The following is a 19,218-nucleotide window of genomic DNA, read 5'->3' as shown; positions in this document are numbered from 1 at the left end:
ATATACACACACACATATGCATGTGTGTGTGTGTGTGTGGCTGGGGGCAGTGGCACAGCCTGTAATCCCAGCTAATTCAGGAACTGAGGCAGAAGGGTCCTAAGAATGAGGCCAATGTGGGCAATTTAGTGAGGCCCTGTCTCAAAAATAGGGCTGGGGATATAGTTCAGTTCCAATAACAAAACAAAGAACTAGAGTTTTGCTTCAAATAGTATTTCCAAAATAGCACAACTATGTAACAAGCAAAAGTGAACCAACTCACATAAGCATTATAAACAAATCTCTTTGGAATGTTTTCTTCTGTTATCTTCTCAGAGATCTATACCAGCAAAGAAAATCGAACTACTTTACTGCCTTTATTTCCTATACAAATATAAAGTCTTTGAAGGGAAAAAAAGTTTTTTGGTTCTGTTATATTCAAGAGATACTCAAGAGCCCCTACCCAGTGAATTCCTTGCTCTAATGACCCCCATAGTTTAAAGGAATAATGTCTGTGTATGTATTGCATTAAGACCTTTCCAAATGCTAACATAAATCACTTATGTAAGGAGGTGCTCACATGCATACTTCATAGATGGAGAAATCTAAAGCCACAGGAAAGCTAATTCACTTATCCATTCAGTAATCACAGGCCATCTATTTGCCATGAACTCATGGTAATCCTCCTGCCTCTGCCTCCAGAGTGCTGGATTACAGTCATGAGCCACCATGCCCAGTGACATCAAGTTTTTATTAACTGTGAAGACATCTGTTAACCTTTATGAACATTTATATTTTCATTTGTAAGTTGGCCACGGTCCCAGTGCCGACCTGGAGAGGTTTTAGGGGCATGCAGGCACCTGTGTTGCTGCCTCTGCACACATAGCCTTTGGCCAGTCACACCTTAGGAGGCCAAAGAACCAAGCAGAGAGCAGAGCAGAGGGTACTGCTATGTAGGAAGGGACTGCAGAGCAAGACAATCTACTTCACAGAGACCAGGGCTTGAAAACAAAGAGGGTGAGCTGGGAGTGTTGGCGCACGCCTGTAATCCCAACACTCAGGGAGGCTGAGGCAGGGCAGGAGGATCACTTATAAATAAATAAATAAAACAAAGAGGGTGAGTTCTATCACAAAGTAAGTGTCTTAGGCAGGGCTCTGTGTCTGTTAAATTAGAAAACAAAGGGCTGAGGGTTTTTTTTTTTTTTTTTTAAACCTCAATGTCCTGGGGGGGAAAAAAGCCAGGGAGGAGGGAGAGACTGGATACTGCATAGAAAAGGAGACAGCAACTGAGCAAGCCCCAGGACCAGCTCTGTCCATCAACTTTTGTTTTTCTCTGATAGTGGGGATTGAACGCAAGGTCTACTCATTGTACTACATCCCCAGCCTGCATACCACTCTCCTGGCTTTTTTTTTTTTTTTAATAGTTGGAGTACTCTATTTCCTGATAAAACTAAAACTATTTGTAGTTAAACACCTAATAGAGATAAGTAGTTCACTGAAGCTGAAGAAAACAAAGAATGGGATTTGAAGTAGTAACATTCTCTGTGAGATACAGCCCCAATCAAATCTCCACAAATTGTGTAGGTGCTGTAAGGGGGGTTCGGGTGACCCAAAGCCCCAGATCGGACAGTCTGCTGTACCTGTGGGTCTAGTGTCTACTATACTTGGGACTTGTAAGAGAATTTCTCACTGGCCTTGCTCAAGTGTATTCTGGACATGTGAATCAATGATTCTCTGTTTAAAGACTGGCAGGAGGAGAGGAGAGAGTCACCTGCAAGTACTAGCAAGTTCCAGCCTGTGGAATAAATGTTTAGAATTTGAGGGCAGCAAGACAAACCCACTCTTCTGTGGAAGACTGAAAGAGAAGAATTTAAAACAACAGTACTTCTATTTTTTTATCTGAACCCTAAATATATTGCATTCTGCTCTTTACTTTAGAAAAACTAACCCTGTTTTCATTATCTGAGCAATAGCACAGAACTAGAAACACACAGCACAGGGCTGTGTGAAGGATTTCTTTTAACATCCCAACAAGAAATGGAATGCAGTTGCTTCACACCTCAGCAGGTCTCACGAGCATCCTTCCTGGAGGCTGTTTCTGTGTCCCAACTGATAATGAGTTTACTGTCTAAGGAATGTAGTGCCAATCTGATAGCCAATGTGTGTCCTGGGGGACCCTTTCACAGAGCAAGAATTTAAAAAATGATTTTTTCTGACCGATTTCCATGCTAAGAAATAACTAAACTAAAATAACATTCAATCTAAAGCCAATAAAATGACTTTTCTTTGAAACTATGGAAAAACAAATAGGTTAGTCTTCCCCTCTCATCTTGGCACACCTTCATATCCTACAAGCCCTAACTCAAGTTCTTACGCCAAGTCTTGTCTGCCTCCAGACTGGAAATTAACTTCTCTGATGTGCCATTCCCAGCACATTTAAGCTCTACCTCTTCTGTAGTAATAACTATTTTATATAAATACTATAACTTCTTTGAGGACATAATGAAATACTTTGCACATAACAGACATCAATAAAAATTTGCCAAATAACAAACAACAAGGAAGCAGCTGGCCCTGATTCATACAGAAGCCCTTCCAGAGCCAAAGAATATAAAGGAAGTGGTCTGTATATGTATGTACCCCTTTCCATTTCTTCCCCTACCAAAACCCAACTGTGACAAGCAGGAAAAAAGAGAAAAAAAGAAAGCCTTAGCCAGGAAATGCAAATGGAAACAACTAAATACAGAAACATGTGAAAGTAACATGTTATAAAGGAAATGATTTCAAGTAAGCACAGGCTGGGTGAAAAAGGAAAGGAGACTGGCTCAGGGAACAACAATTCTACCTATGCTAAAAGCTTCATCAATATAGAAGTCCTGAAGGAATTCTACTCAGCACCTCTTGGCCTTCTCTGCTAAGGCAATGGCTAGCCTATGATTGAAGGAACAACATACCTGATAAGTATCAAAATATAAAATTTCACCAGACTGAGGTGGTCATTATATTTTTCTCCTAAATAATTAGCCATTAAAGCAGTCTAAAATATCACAGAGCCACAGAACCTTTTCAAGTGGCTTCTGTCTCTTGTGGACAACTGTGATTCTAAAATGACTGGGCTCCACAGTAAGACCCAACAGAAGGCCGTTTCTATTGAGACCAGAAGACCCAGAAGTTGCTGTCATTCTGCCAAGATGGTGCCCCAAGTAATAGCGTACACAAAATCTGTGCATGACTAATAGAAAAGTATATTATATTGTAGACACATCTCAACTATCCAGGGTTAATGTGGGAGGGAGCCCCATGAAGTACAAATGGGTTGAGGCTAGACTAATTCAAATAGCCTGTGTTGCTCATGACATCAAAACACCTAACATAAAATGCTTTCAACAGAACCAAGGTCAAATTGTTTCATATAACCAGTTAAGAACACTCTCATTCATAACAAATTAGAACACATGCCAGACTGCATTATAAAAATAATTATGGGGGTGGGTTGTAGTGGAACAATATGTGGCCAAGCAAGCTTACGGGCCTGGATTCTATCCCCAGCACCACAAAGAGAAGGGGAGGTGGGGGGGGCTGGAAGATAGGGAAGAAAAGAAAAACTCCCTGTAACAAGCATCTTCTGTTTTCGCCCACCTGGCATCTGTCCTCGCTATTTCTGACATCTTGGTCACTTCTAAGTGGCTCCTGTGGGGTGGACACTACAGATCAGCTCTAGGGATGGGCACATCATGCTGGCACAGCCACCTCCTTGCCTACAATAATGAGTTCAGACATGCACATGATCTGTGACTCGGGAATCAATCAAACTTGGGACCTCTGAGGCAAAGAAAAGCCCTTCCTACTGCAAGGCAGTCAGTTGGGACAACAAAAACCAGATGTGGCCACAGGTCACCATATGAAAAGAGCCCACCTAAAATAGAACCAGCATAGAAAAAATCCTGGTGCCAGGGATTTGGTTCAGTGGTTCTGCCACCTGCCTTGCAAGCACAAGGGCCTGAGTTCAATCCCTGGTACAAAAAAATAAAAAGAAAGAAAAAAACCCAATTCTGATAGTGCTGTTCATCCCATTTACCCTGCTACGACTGCAGCCAAATCTTCTCTAGGACTTTTCACTCATGTAAGCCAATGAGTTCCATTTTTATGACTTAAACCAATGAAATATGGCTTACTGTCACTTGCATCCCAGAGGCAGTCTTGACTGGTCACTTTTTAATGAAAACCTGCTATGCCATTAATAAAGCATTGAATTGCAAACTCTAGATATACTAAAACAATTATTTTAACATCAAAGCAATAGTGAAGAAACACTGGAGCAGATGGAGGACCACAGGAAAAATCTAATGGGACTTTGTCCCACCCCAGGCTTCTGATGTTAGGTTAGTATTATTATTATTTGATTCCTGGCATAAGAAATTTGTGCCATTTTCATGCAAAATGACAAGGGAAGTGGATCTGTAGATTTCTATCATGCTCAAAAGCCTACTCCAATGCATTATGTGTAAACAAAAGATTATATGAGAAAAATAAAAAAAGGTGTTTTTTTGAAACAGGGTCTCACTATGCAGTTCAGGCTGTCCTTGAATTCACTATGTAGCCCAGTCTGCCTCAAACTCTCGGTGATCCTCCTGCCTCAGCCTCCCAAGTACTGGGATTACAGGATGAGAAATATTTTAAAAGCAGTTTTGAAAATGATATGGCAGTAAATATCAAGTGACTGAATTAATGTTTAGATATTTATTAATATCTGAATTAATACTGAGATAGTTACTGAATGCACCTACTGTGTCACAGACTCTACTCATTTAACACAAATCAAGGCAAAACCCATGTTTAAAATCCTGATTAGATTATTTTACTTACACTCCACTCAGTACATTAATAGACTGTGTCTTCGTTCCATATCCAGTCTCCTTTAAATCAGCAACAATTCCTAATACGTTAATAGTGGAGCTTTTGGATCCAAAGTTTTTTTCACTGTACATTACCATGTGAGAATTTGAAAAATCCTATTAAAAGAAAATTTCAAAATTCAAAGGGTGGCCACTGAATTAGCCAAAAAAAGACCAAGTACTAGCCATTAGCTTTACTTTAACTTACACCTAATATAGGTCGTAGAGACTGAAGTTCTCCATTGTATCCTCCCCAGTCTTTCCAGTCCTTGTATTCTCCTTCTTCTAGCAAATACTGATGACCTGTAAATCCAGGCTTTTCGTAAGCAACCCAACTGCAAAGAAAGAACACAAAGGCAAAGTGATTTTTTCAGGCATTTAGATTTTTCCTACATATATATCAATTTGTTTTTATACTATTGGAATTCTCTAAAATTTGAAGAACCTGTCCCAAAAAAACCAACATAAGACATGCACATCAGATTCTCTAAGGGTGTAAAGAGGTGTAAGGGTGTGTGTGTGAGTGTGTGTGAGTGTGTGTGGGTGGGTGGGTGTGTTTCAACTGACTCGGACCTCAGCAAATGTAACTGGATAAACTGTCCTCAAAGAGTTAAGTCATTATGAATTTCCGGCTATTTACAAGTGTGTATGTCTACAGAAAAAACTGTGTAAGGTCTATAAAATGCAAAAGGATCAAAGAAACTACCTAACAGTTCTGTAGCTTGGGGCATAATCCTAATAAGACTGCCGGTATACTCAGGCTCCAGGGCCAGTTTATCAGCCTTGCTGTTGGACGGACCCCAGAGCAGTCCCTCTAACTATGTTCTGAACTCTGGGTCAGAACAGGCTGAGAAGAACTTGGATATAGCTGTCCAAATTCACCATGCCACAGAAAAAGTGGGGCACATTCATGAGTCCTTAACAGTTAGCCCTGTACTTACATGCCTCTCAGTACTTTCATGGACCCCACGGACATAAGGGGTACAGGACCATCTCCAGTTGCTTCCTCTGCCTTGCTTTCTTCTGTGACAACACTACACAGTTCTGTTTCTAGTTCCATACATCGTCCTTCAAAGAAAGGCTTTTCATAAATAACGACCTATAAGAGAAATTAGATATACCAGTAATTTGTAAGTTAACTATCTTAATAGCTAACCATTAAATCGATCATTCAATATCATTAAGTCCTGGAACACAAAATTTCCTAGTTATATTTTCAAAAATTAACTAAGTAACAACGACTGATAAAAGAGAAAAAAATTAGACTTTTAGTTCTGATGTGGAACAGTTCAGAGCTAAGGTTCAAAAAGATATTTTAACTGATTTTATTCAATGTTTAGAACTGATATTTAGAATTTTTCTTAGAACAAACTAAGGAACCAAAGGATTTTGAAGGTGTTTTAAGAAATTAAAAATTATATCATTAAAGTAGGTGGGATAGGTGTAGGAGATAGTAATAGCAGAAAAAATTTTGGAGTAGGGAGAATTTGTCTTGAAAAAGTTTTTTCCTGGCTAACTGCCAAGCAACACCAGGTCCTGCAATTAGTAAATACAACCAGGAATCATAAACTATATTGATGCAACAATGAGATCTTGAGCCATGGGTACACACACTATCAGTGATGCTAGTGCCATTCACATCATCGTCCAGCCTAAAAGATGGTGTATGTGCATGGGAACAGCTTCCTTAGGCTGCAGTTATGTGTGATTATGGAGGTGTGTATGTGAAGTCACACAATCACTGTCTTTACAGAGATGGAATGGGAGTGACATCTGACATACACACATGTATGTATACTCGTGTGTATGTGGACACACTTTACCTTTGGATCTGTAGGGAATTCAACTTTACGGACACCCTGAAAAGAAAAATAACATAGTAAGAACAATGGTTTTTCATTACTATCTTACCATCTCCACAGCAGCTCAACCTCACTGTGTGATTACATTTCAGCTTAATTTACATGAGAAGTTCTGAAATTACCAACTGACAAATGAAGACACAAGGAAGCCAGTTTACAGCAGACTCACATGGGAAATCTGGTCTGTAAGCTAACTGTGCAGGTGAGGCCCACTGTGCTCTTTTTTTTTTAACTCAGTAAATTTCTCATTAAAAAAAATTTGTATTTTTTTTCTTGAAAAAAAAAAATCTAAGACCTGACCTCTCTGGGTCTAAATTCTCACAGGCAGCCCCACCTTCTACAATGATTAATCCTGAACAGGGCACAGGCTGGGGTTGGCTGTCCACACCGCTCCCTTTGGTTCAATGCCAGCGGACCTCACCCATTTTTAGTTCCTGCCTGGACCCTGGAGGCATCTGATCTCGCAATCCATGGCCTACAAAACTTCTGATGATCACACATAATGATCTGAAGGATTCTTGAAATTATAAAATAAACTATTAGATAAAATATAAAACATCCCAAAGGAAAGGCTTATGGGAGTGGTTACAGCTTTATAATAAAAAGAATTTTAAAACAATAGAAACAAGCCTGGGCCGGGGATTTAGCTCAGTGGTGCAGCCGCCTCCCTAGCAAGTGCAAGATCCCGAGTTCAATCCCCGGTACCAAAAAAAAAAAGCCTAAGAAAAGATATTGCATAAAAATATTACACTGGTCAAGAGCTAAAAGCAACAGTGGGAAAGTTACATAAAGGTATATTTTTTACTGATATATCTTTACAGCTTACACAAAACAGCAGCACAAGATGTTCAAATACAGCAAAGAACTATAATTATGAAGGAATATAGCTGATTTTATCAGCAAACCTGAGTTTATACAGTACCATGAAGTGATCTTTTCAAATGCTAAAGTAATCCTTTTCAGACTATAAACTTCAGATCTTATCATGAGTACAGCTGGGTGTGGTGGTGTACATCTGTCATCCCACCTCTCTGGGAGGGCAGGCAAGAGAGAACTGCAAATTCAAATCCAGACTATGCAACAGAGTGACTTAGTGAGACCTCATCTCAAGATGGAAAAAAGGTGGGGATGTAGCTAAGTGGGAAGGCCCTGGGTTCAGTACCTAGTACTATAACGAATAAATACAGTTAAGTCCCCGACCGACAGACTTTCGAATATTCAACCTGCAAACTTCCAAAGATAGGAACAGACCTCGCAATACAAACACTGGTAGATGCAAACAAATCACAGAAGTAGTTCACCCATCTGCTGGACATTGTCACAGTTGTGCTGCTGTGTGCTTACCATATAGTGCAATACTGTATAGGAGTGCTGTACTAGTTTTGTTATGCTTTATATTATATATTGGTATCAAAAGTGTGTAAGAGTCACTTTGTCAGACTTATGAATGAATCTTGTGGACAGTCTCCTGGAACAGAACTATATAAATAAAATCATCATTACAGACTGCCTTCAAAACCTGGGAAATTGTTCATAAAACAAACAGAACTTTGTTCTTTGAAAGTAGATTTGGGCCAGGGATTTGGCTCAGTGGTTCCACTGCCTGCCTCGCAAGCACAAGGGCCCGAGTTCAATCCCCGGTACCAAAAAAGCAAAACAAAACAGTGAAAGTAGATTTAATTTTAGGGGTAAGAAAGGAGAAATATCTAGTGTCATTTGCATTAAGACCAGCAAATATACTGATAATTAAACCAAATGCATTGGCAAGAGGGGCAAAATTAGGATAGAATATCAACTCCCTAACTTTTAATTTGTCTCAAACTGGCTCTGAAGGGAACTCAAAAGTTTCAGCCACATGTTTGCTGTTACCCTTATAATTGTGGCAGTGAGCACCCACGACAATGAGGTAAATGCTGTGTTCCACTGGGGGACAAACAGATGCAGCCTGGTTCCTCCCAAATGTGCAGTCCAGAAGAGACAAAGACCAAGGGGAAATGCAGGGAGAAGATAGAGGGAGTAGCAGGGTCCTTCTAGGGCAAATGCTTGGGAGGACAACACTCCTTGGACAACTAGCCCAGGTCACCACCCCCACTAGCTGCCACCCTGTCACTACAAAAAGGGCTGGTCTTCAGCATGTCCTACCTCTTTTCCTGCTGTGCACTCTGGCTCATACTTGTTCTGTTTGTTTGTTCTGAGATAGGGTCTAGCTATGTAGTCTAGACTGGCCTTGAACTCAAATCCTATTGCCTCAGCCTCTCAAGTGGTGGAATTACAGGTACAGACCAACTACTATACCTGGCTACACCTGCTCATTCTTTACTGACTATGATTTATCACAAAGCTTTTTGGAAGCTGACACAGGAAGATCTTGAGTTTGAGGCCAGCCTGGGTTACTTAGCAACTCTGATGCCAACATGGACTTACATAGCAGGACTCTCTCTCAAAACAAAAACAAAAACAAAAACAAAAACAAAAAAACAAACCAAAACAAGGGGCCAGGGATGCAGCTTAGTGGTTCTGCTGCCTGCCTCAAAAAAACCCAAAACAAACGAAGCCTAAAATCATAACACTTTCCTAATTATGCCCCTTCTCTCTGTCACATCACCCACAAGCTGAAATTTTATTGATCTTTCTTCTTGCCTTTCCACGGTTTTTAATTCTATACTGGGTTGAAACTTTGTGCACAGGTCTGCAGCTCTGCTAGACTGAGGATGCCCTGAAGTCAAAGGATAATCTGATCTACATTTTTATCTGTAGTGGCTAGTAAATTATTGTTTCTAGTGTTTCTATCTAGTAATCTTTCTTTTAAAAAGCCAGTTGCATTGCTTCAATGTCACATCCTGTGAATTATCAACATCAAGCTTATTTAAAAAAAAAAAATCACTGCCAGCCACATGCCGGTAATCCCAGCACTCAGATCCCTGTAAACTTAAGGCCAGCCTGGGCTACATAGTGAGACCCTGAATCAAAAAGCAAACAAACAACAACTAAAAACAAGAGAGAGAGAGAAAGAAAAAGAAAGACAACCACTGCCTTGGAGAGCACGGTTTGATTTCATTTTTACCATTTTCATAGGTCGCATGGATCCAATGTATGCTGTGTCTGTATCCCAGAAAGATAAGTCAGGGTATTCACCAGGTTCCAGGATGTAAGGGACACCTTGAAATCCAGGCTCCTCGTATATCAGCCATCTTAAGTAAACACCAAGGAAGGAAGGAAAGAGACAATTCGTCATTTATTTCTTTCAGCTTTTCCACCTGTCTGGTACCCAGGACCCACTGACAAGAGACGATGTGGCCCACCCACATGATATGCAGCATGTTGTCGTCCTAAGGCAGAGAAGCAAGGTGTGCTGGCCTCCTCTTCTGACCTTTTTGCTTTTCTCCTTTGCTGGCTTTGCTCACTCATTTTAATTCATATTATTCATTTCTTATAATTGTAAACATCTGTTATTTCCAATAAATAGAACATTAATTTTTTTGCACTGTTTTTATTTGGAGAGGCTCCAGTTGGAAGACCTCAAGGATTGTTTTAAAAGATAACAATTTGTAACCAGAGATTAAGAGTGTTCTACCTAATCATTTTCCATGACGTCAGGAAGTGTGTGTGTGTGTGTGTGTGTGTGTGTGTGTGTGTGTGTGTGTGTGTGTGTGTTTTCTCCAGTACCTGGACTTGAACTCAACCTTGTGCTTGCCAGGCAGGCACAGCACCACTGGGCTACATCCCCGGCCCAATGTCAGGAATTATTAACAGTGCTGGTCTACCTAGAGCTGACACGGAACATGGCCCAGAACATCCTGCAAGCCTCATAGCAGTGCTATGAGGAGGCAGTAGTATGTTTTCCTTTTACAGATGAGGTTAAATAAATTGCCCCAGGCCACACAGCTGTAGGGACCAAAGGCAAGGCTGATCCAAAATGACTCCAGAACCAAGGCTCCTAGTCATTTTTTTATGGTCCTTTTTTTTATTATGGCGAGTTCACCAAACACAATTTCCTCTTTTCACATTTACTTAGGATTATCACTGAGCATTATCACTTAATGCACACTGGTGTGGGGTTGAGTGCTTGTTCCCAGGCTGTAGAGCTGTTTGGTTTTTGTTTCTGATTTTAATGGCTTTGCAATATCACAGCAAGGCTTGTCAGCTGCCACTTCTGCTTTGGTGCAGGAACCAGCAGCCCCACCCTTCTATACTGTGCCACAACCAGGAAACCATAAAATCAAGCCTGTTAGAAGTGACAGTAAAGACTGCAATGTCTTACAAATTCTTCATTCCCTGGAGGGCTCTGGGAGGGTGGGGTCACTGGAGAAGTGACTTTTATATAAGAGAGGTGTTAATGCATACCCTTCATAAACAAATATAGATTCCTGGTGATCAGTGCACTGTCCAATTCTTTCTCAGTATGGCTAAAATGCCTAGTTCTGACACTTTACTATGTCATGTTCCCTAGACATGGTACCACAAGGAGGATAGCTCTTAAAGAATTTTTTAAAGTAGTACTGGAGATTAACTCAGGGGCTCTGCACTGAGCTACATGCCTAGCCCTTTTTATAAATTTTTAAACAGTCTCCTTAAGTAGCTAAATTGCCCAGGGTAGGCTTGAACTTGTAATCTTCCTGCCACAGACTCCAAGAATGCTAGGATTACACAGGCATACACCATCATGCCTGGCTTCTAAATCAAATCATTCAGCAGTAAAATGGGTTTGACGCTCCCCTCTTCACTTTTATTCCCAATTTTGGCCCGAGGCACTTTTATAGGTGTTTTTGTTAGAGATTTTCCAGGACAAATCAGTAACTTCTTACTGCTCACCAATTACACAGGGATTTATAACCACAATCTGCTCTAGAATTATACAAACATACCCCAAAGAATGTGGGAGAATGGGCGTGATATGCAGGTGGAGGATCAAAGCTAATCTGCAGTGTTAGAAGTCAGGACAACAGTAACCTGGCAAAGGAGGTGAGCAGATTTGGGAGGAGGCAGGAATGAGGCTGGAATGAGGAATGACAGGCTGGAATGCTCTATTTCTCGATTAGGTGATGGTCCCACCTGCGTATTCACTCATCTTATGCTTTTAAAATTTGTTGTGTTCCGTTTTGCACAAATATTATACTTCAAAATAAATTAACTGACAGAAAAAAAAGAGGTCTGGCTTTTAAATACCACTCTAATACCCCTAAACCACAAGCAAACAGGGACTTAGAAGGAGGTTCTTTATACTTCTTTGTAAAGCATGACAGCTAAGGATGCATCACACATCTTGGGGGCTCACAACAGTCAGCAGCACACTACATGTAGCTTTTGCGCCCTAAGCAAGGGCAGTTTTGGAGTAAATTCTATTACTAGGTTAACAAATGAAAACCCTCAGAGGCTAACTCCTTCACAAGTAAATGGGCTTAATTTTTCATAAACAGGATGTATGGCTCACAAATAAGAAATTCTGAGATTTTGAAATAATGCTTACTGACCTTTTCAGTCAGTCTCTCCTTTTATAGTCTGGATTCTGAAGGGATTTATTCATCTGAAACTAAAATTGCACTTTCCTTGAAACGTGTGGGCTAGTCTCATAACATTTATAGAAGAAAGGCAATGCAAGTAGAGGGGACACTGTTAAGAAACTGAACACATAAACTGATATATTTGAAAAGACTGAGTTCTGAGAGTATTTCCTATATCAAGTGCGTGCTGGGAGCCTGCTGAGTCACTCGGACAACCATTATGAATGCTGGCTGCACTCATACACAAAGCATGACTCACTTTTTCCTAAATTCTGTTCCAAAATAATACAGTATTCAGGAGGTGATCAAGAGAAGGGGAAATTATCTTCAGGCAATGTTAATTTGGTGTCTAAAGGTGCTCTTTCTTTTCCTTTGCACTTAGGTGATGAGCTTTTGCCAATATACATTAAAAAGTACTCCTAGACCACAAAGTATGACTATAATAAACTATACAAATATAAAACATGAGCTTATTTTAACAAACAAATGTATACAAATGTATTCACGACCAATGCATATGAACACTGCTGAAGTAATAACAATGGCCACCTATATAAACAGTAATACCTTGGCTCTGCTACGCTTCTGTTCATAATGACTTTCAGACACAAAAGCATTTAGCAAAATTTTGCTTCCATTCTCAGAGTCTGCATCCGGTAATTAACATGACCATGGCCATCTTCCCCACACAAGCACAAACGCAGCCATCTTCGCCCAAATTGTAAAACACATTAAGTTTGTAAACTGAGGTACCACTGTATTTAAAACATTTGTGTAATAATTGTTTTAGAAATAACCTTTCAATCACATAAATCAGTCTTATCCACTTTTTCTTAAACAAGTAATTACAACTCTCACACAGGAAGTAAAGCTAAAATTAATATTATTTCCAGTTGGATCCTAAGACATGCTTATTTGAAATATTAAATATGAATGTGCCAACTCTGAGTTCTTCAAAGGAGGGTGGCTGTGAATATCAAAGAGGAAAAGGAACTCTTACAATGGCAGCAGATGTGGGAGGCACCACTTTTACCAAGCAAGCAAATGTGGTGTCACTAAGGGGAATCTAATTAGTGCATGCCACTTGATGCGATGCATCAGAAATACATGGTATTACCCCTGCCCAAACCGTTCAGCCCAAATCTAACCACACATTTAGAAAATGCAGGCAACAGAGGAACAAATGAAATGAAATCATGAAGAAACAGACAAATCCAGAATGTGGTACACTCTCTAAGACAGCAGCATAAGTTCCTAACAAGTCAGTGGCATAGGAGATAAAGAGATGGGGTTCTTCCAAGATTAAAGAGACAGAGATAGAGCGAGGCGTGGTGGCGCATGCCTGAATCCTAGCACTCCGGAAGCTGAGGTAGGAGGATCGCTGTGAGTTTGAGACCGGCCTGGGCTACATAGTGAGTTCCAGGTCAGTCTCAACTACATAGTGAGACCCTGTTTCAAAACAAACAAACAAACAAAAAGCATAAAAAAGAGACAGAGATAGAACAACCAAATGCATCCATATGAATCGTGACTATATTCTGATTTGTTAAAAAAAAGATTTATACTCCTGAGACAATTTGGACCACAGATTATATATCACAGACATACTGTACTAGTTTTCTTAGATATAAGGTGTGATTAAGAAATATAATGGAAATAAATAAATACATACATAAATACATAATAAAAATTTTAAAAGAAATATGATGGGGCCAGGGATTTAGCTCAGTGGTGCTGCCACCTGGCTCGCAAACACAAGGTCCTGAGTATGTATGATCCCTGGTACAAAAAGAAAAAGAAAAGAAAAGAAATATGAAAAATGTCTGAAATTTTAAAAAATCGTTACCATAAAAGGTATGCTGCCATTAATCTCCCTCAAAACACTATACCTCTCATTTCAAACACATGTATCCTGTAGTTCTTGCCAATTCCTGAAGCAGTTCTGGAAGTCCTCTTTTGTGAGAGTCTTTAGTTGATCTGTCATGGTTGCCTCAAAATCCTGAATTAACTCAAAATGTTTACCTTTCGTGGTCATTTTTATTTTAGATAAGAGCCAGAAGTTGCATGGTGCCAGACCCTGTAAATAAGGTGGATGAGGACACCATTTTTTTTTTTTTTTGAGACAAGTTCTCAAAAAAGGCTGGCCTTGAACTCACAGCATCTTCCTACCTCTGCCTCCTGAATGCTGGAATTACCTCCTGAGCATGCCACCCTACCTGGGCTACCATAACATTTTTATGAGCCTGCCTTTCAAGTGCCTGCACTCACTGTATTTTTGATAACTCTTCATAAATATGCTCATGAAATAGGACTCCCAGCATTGCTTAAAAAAGTGGCAAGAATGAAGCCAGATGTGGTGGCACACACCTGTAATCCTAGCACTCAGGCTGAGGCAGGAGCATCACTGTAAGTTCGAAGCCAGCCTGGGCCACAGAGCAAGACCTTGTCTCAAAACAAACAAACAAACAAAACTCAAACAACAATAATAGTAAGAACAATGAGAGGTGGGCCTGTGGGATTTGTTTCATACTCAGGCTCTGTTAACTCACATACACATATTCTTCTGTGTACAATCAACCATTATGTAATAAAAATGATCAATGTTGGCCAGTATAAAAACTAACCCTTGGCTAAGAGCGGTGGCACGTGCCTATAATGCCAGCACTCAGGAGGCTAAGGTAGGAGGATCATCATGAGTTTGAGGCCAGCATGGACTACATAGTGAATTCAAGGCCAGCCTGAACTACAGAGTGAGACCCAGTCTCAAAACAAAACAAAACAAAACAAAATCTGTCCCTTCCTTCAGAATGTCTGCGTTCTAGAATATATATTTATATACCTTTACCTCTGGTAGATAGGTGCTGAGATTAGCTTTCTACTTGAAACAAAGGTTTATAAGCAAATTAAACTCAACAGAATTTGAAAGGTAAGTTCAGTTAGGAATTTACTCATTTCCTCAAATAAGATCTGACAGGATATGCTTGTTTTGTGTATGTGCTGATGTGCCTAATGTAGGGTGAACGGGCCTGGAAGCACACTTCCTAGTGGAATCTAGAAAAGAACTCCCATAGCATAACTTCTTTTATTCCAGCTCAGGGCGCTCATGCAGCTACAGAAGCAAAATGAGCTCGCATACTTGTTATTAGTTAAATCTTCTCAAACCGCCCAGATTCTCCTTTGGAGATGTGTACAAGTACTAACCACCCTGAGCTCACCAACCAAGTTCAGTAACCACAAATTTTGAACTGACATCCAAGGCAGCTCTCATGATCCTAACAACAACAAAAATGAACAACCAGAAAAAAAGATGTTGGTCACTGTGCAAGCCCCTCATAATCTGTAAGCTAAGACAGGCAAGCAACTACCACCTAGGGGGCAAACTGACCTCCCTACAAAGGTAAGAGATGCTGCCTAATGTGGTTCAGTACGTTCCAGCATGGCCAAAGCTGAGTCATGAAACCTTCCAGGCACTGAGATTAAAATCTATGGTACCCATTCTTCTCATTATTTCCCAAGGAAAGTGATATTTCTCTACACTAACGCTTTGGGGCAAAAGAAATGTGTAGATTCCTTGAACGTGAAAAAATTCAAGGCAACAAAACATGCAAGCATCTTTTGCTTAGATATGTGCTTTTCCTCTCAATATCTAAATATAGGAAAGAGCCTAGGCTCACACATGTTTTTTCCCTCAACTACTCTTACTCCCCACTTTAGAACCTCACACTGCTGGATTTCAACATTTCTGTCCTGAGGACTGCATACATTTCCATCTCTTCTCGCCTGTACTCTTAGTTAATGTGCAACCAGCAACTCAGACTTACAGTATCCAAAACTAACTCTTTCCACTCTCCTTCCTACCCAGCTCCTCCAAGTCTTCTCCACCTCAGTACATGCTGCAGGTCCAAATCCTGGATATTTCTCAGTCACTTACAACCTACCTATAATCTGTGAGCAAATGCTGTCAGTTTTACCCTCAAAATACACCCAAGTCTGACCATTTCCCACCACCATTATCACACTGTCCCAGCCACCAACATCTCTTGCTTGTATGATTGCAACCCTCTTAACTCATATTTTGCTTCCACTCTTCCTTCTTTGCAGTCTATTTCTACACAGCAGCCAATGATCCTTATAAAACACAAATTAGATCAGATGCCGGGTGTGGTGGCACACGCCTATAATCCCAGCACCCGGGAGGCTGAGGCAGGAGGATTGCTGTGAGTTCGAGACCAGCCTGAACTACATAGTGAGTTCCAGGTCAATCTCAACTACATAGTAAGACCCTGTCTCAAAAAAACAAACAAACAAACAAAAAAAAAACCCAAAAAACTAACGAATTAGATCAGATTTCTTAAATGATTTCCCATGTCACTTAAAAGAGTAAATCCAGCCCCTGTTGCCAAGGCTTAAAGTCCTTACCGTGATGTAAGACCTCTCTGCCATGCTGTCCTCCAAGCTCACTCTGCTCCACCTGTTGTCCAAGCCCAGCCCCCAGGGCTTTTGCAAATATGGTGCTTTTTCTGCCTGGGAGACTCTTCCTCCCTGCCTTCCTCTGCTAGCCCCACTGAAAACTCTCATCCCTTCAGGTCTCTGCTTAAATGTTCCCAGAGACCCTAACTAAAATAGCACTGCCCTTGTCCTCCTCTGTACTGTATGTTTCTTGGGGCCTTTATTGCCTAATACATTACATATGCATTTGTGTTTGTCTCCTCCTACTAGACAGGTAGCTCCATGGGAGTAGACATCATGTTATGCGTTTGCTGCTACATTCCCAGGGCCTCAGAAAGCACACAGTAAATGATTAATTCTTTAGTAAATTTACTGAGAGAGATTTACTCATCTCAGACACTGTATTCAGTTTACATTTTTTTCACAGTCCCCAGTTCCTTGATGTCTTTAGAGAGGCTATGGAGAGAAAAGATCTTTCCTGATTCCTAATTTTTTTTTTTTTTTCACCAGGGATTGAATTTGGGACCTTGCACTTGCGAGGCAGGCAGCAGAACCACAGAGCTAAATCCCTTGCCTTCTGATTCCTCCTTCTAACGGTATCCCCTGTAGACATTTCATAGCTTTTTAAGATCTACCAATACAGGGTACCAATTGATGTGACTGATATATATACTGTCCTTGGAAAATATGTATCAAAAGGAAATAGTTAAATTAAAATTATTCTTTACACCCCAAACTCTGCCCTAATAAATGTTCCTTTGGTATAATTTTCTTTTCTTCTCTTTCCCCTTTGTATGCTGACAAACCATCACTACCATCTTTCCTTGCTATCACCTCACCTTGGGAGGGGTTGTGCTATGGTGTTTATGTCCTTACCAAAATGCACATGGAAATTCAGTGCCCACTGAACAGCATTAAGAGGTGGGACCAGACAGGACCCTGATGAGGCAAAAAGGTCCCAAGGACTCTGCCTTTAGAAATGGAATAATCCACTCACAGACCAACAGTTATCTCAGCGGTGGGTCTGTCACAGAAGTGGCTCTGTCTCTGGTATGTGCTCCTCTTGCCCCTTGATGGAGTGCAGAATGTCCCCAGCAGCAAGAGGGCCTGCATTCCATGGGGGCCCTGACCTTGTGCCTCCTGGCCTCCAAAACCATGAGCCAACAACCTTTATTCTTTGTAAATTATCAGTTGGTAGTATTCAACAGAAAATAAACTAAGATTGGAGAGCTGTTTTTGGAAAGAGGGAGCTGGTGTAGGGAAGCATGTGCATAGCTTCTAGGACGCTGGTAGGGTTAGAACTGATATTCTAGTTTTCTATATGAAGGATATCTATTTGGCTCACTTTATTACTTGCTTTAACTATATATTTATCTTCTATGCACTTCTCTCTAGGTGAGTTGTATTTCAAAAATTTTAAGGCAAACAAATAATAGTCATAAAGGAGGTATCTCACTCATATTTTACTCCCCCATAATACCCTAGATAAATTGTCCTATAACCTACTCAAATACTTGTGATGAAAACTTGCCTGATAAGGCAGCCCACTTCCATTTCAACTATTCTTTCCATTAGAAAATTCTTCCCTGGGCTAAGTCAAAATTCACTGCTCTAATTTCCTGTCTTGTTTTGTTTTATGTTGTATTGTATTTTATTCTGTTTTGTTTTTGAGGCAAGATCTCACTATGTTTCCTGGACTGGCCTTATACCTCTGGGCTCAAGCAATCCTCCTGCCTCAGCCTCCTGGGACTATAGGCACACGTCACCACACTCAGCTCAGCACTGTAATTTCAATTGTTTTTTTCCTGGCATGTCCTATGAAATATCAGAGAGCAAGCATAATTTTTCTTCAAGATGTAAACCTTTCAGCTCTTTAAGGATGGCTGCTACTATAAGCCCAAGTCTCAGAAGTCACACTTCCTATTAAATTACCAAAAAGACTGCTTAAGACCAAAAATCAAATTGTGTGATCTCTAATCTACCCAGTTCCTACATTCCATACAACCAAGTCATTTTCCAACATAAGCAAATAAAAACCAAGATTCTAATCAGGAGACTGTAAAAGATGTGACTAAGCATCACCATTCACTGCAGAGAGACTCTCACTTCACAGGACCTTCTCATCGAAGCACAGAAGACTTCTGGGCATTCTATGAATATGTAAATATTTTATAAATGATATACACTACCACTGACTAATACACTGTGCATATTAGGAAACATAAACAAAAGTAAATCATAAAAGTAGGAGGTTTTACATAAAATATAAAGCATTTTTGCTGGGGTTTTCCCTGCATCTCAGTGGGCATCTTTCACAAGCCTTGGGCTTTGCACCCTACTCTAGAGACCACCATCATTCACACTGCAGTCTGCACTTTTTATCCTAATTCCTCCCTTATCTGAGATAGTCTCATTTCCTTCCAAATGTTGCTGTAGTTTCCTGTGATTTGTAAAACTGGTATCCTAGGAACCGTATTGTGTAAAAACATTAAAGGAAGTTCCATGTGTGCTGGCTCCCATCCCCTGAAATCA

The 19,218-nt window shown here is 40.4% G+C and overlaps 1 protein-coding gene across 1 annotated transcript in view; it reads right to left on the bottom strand.

Moving 5' to 3' along the window:
- Crybg1 (crystallin beta-gamma domain containing 1) overlaps positions 1-19,218 on the bottom strand; it is a 115,929-nt gene that overhangs the window by 16,161 nt on the left and 80,550 nt on the right. Inside the window, exons 8-12 of the mRNA XM_033763423.1 lie at positions 9,801-9,927; positions 6,698-6,733; positions 5,816-5,973; positions 5,083-5,209; positions 4,846-4,991 (exon numbers count right to left, since the gene is read on the bottom strand). Of these exons, the coding sequence (XP_033619314.1) occupies positions 4,846-4,991; positions 5,083-5,209; positions 5,816-5,973; positions 6,698-6,733; positions 9,801-9,927 (594 nt within the window). The remainder of the gene's footprint in view (positions 1-4,845; positions 4,992-5,082; positions 5,210-5,815; positions 5,974-6,697; positions 6,734-9,800; positions 9,928-19,218) is intronic.

The sequence above is a fragment of the Fukomys damarensis genome, unplaced genomic scaffold, assembly GCF_012274545.1.
Source record: "Fukomys damarensis isolate Sample0158 unplaced genomic scaffold, DMR_v1.0_HiC HiC_scaffold_14, whole genome shotgun sequence".
NCBI lineage: Eukaryota > Metazoa > Chordata > Mammalia > Rodentia > Bathyergidae > Fukomys > Fukomys damarensis.
Note: the sequence above shows the minus strand (reverse complement) of the source record. Positions and strands in the feature narration are given on the sequence as shown.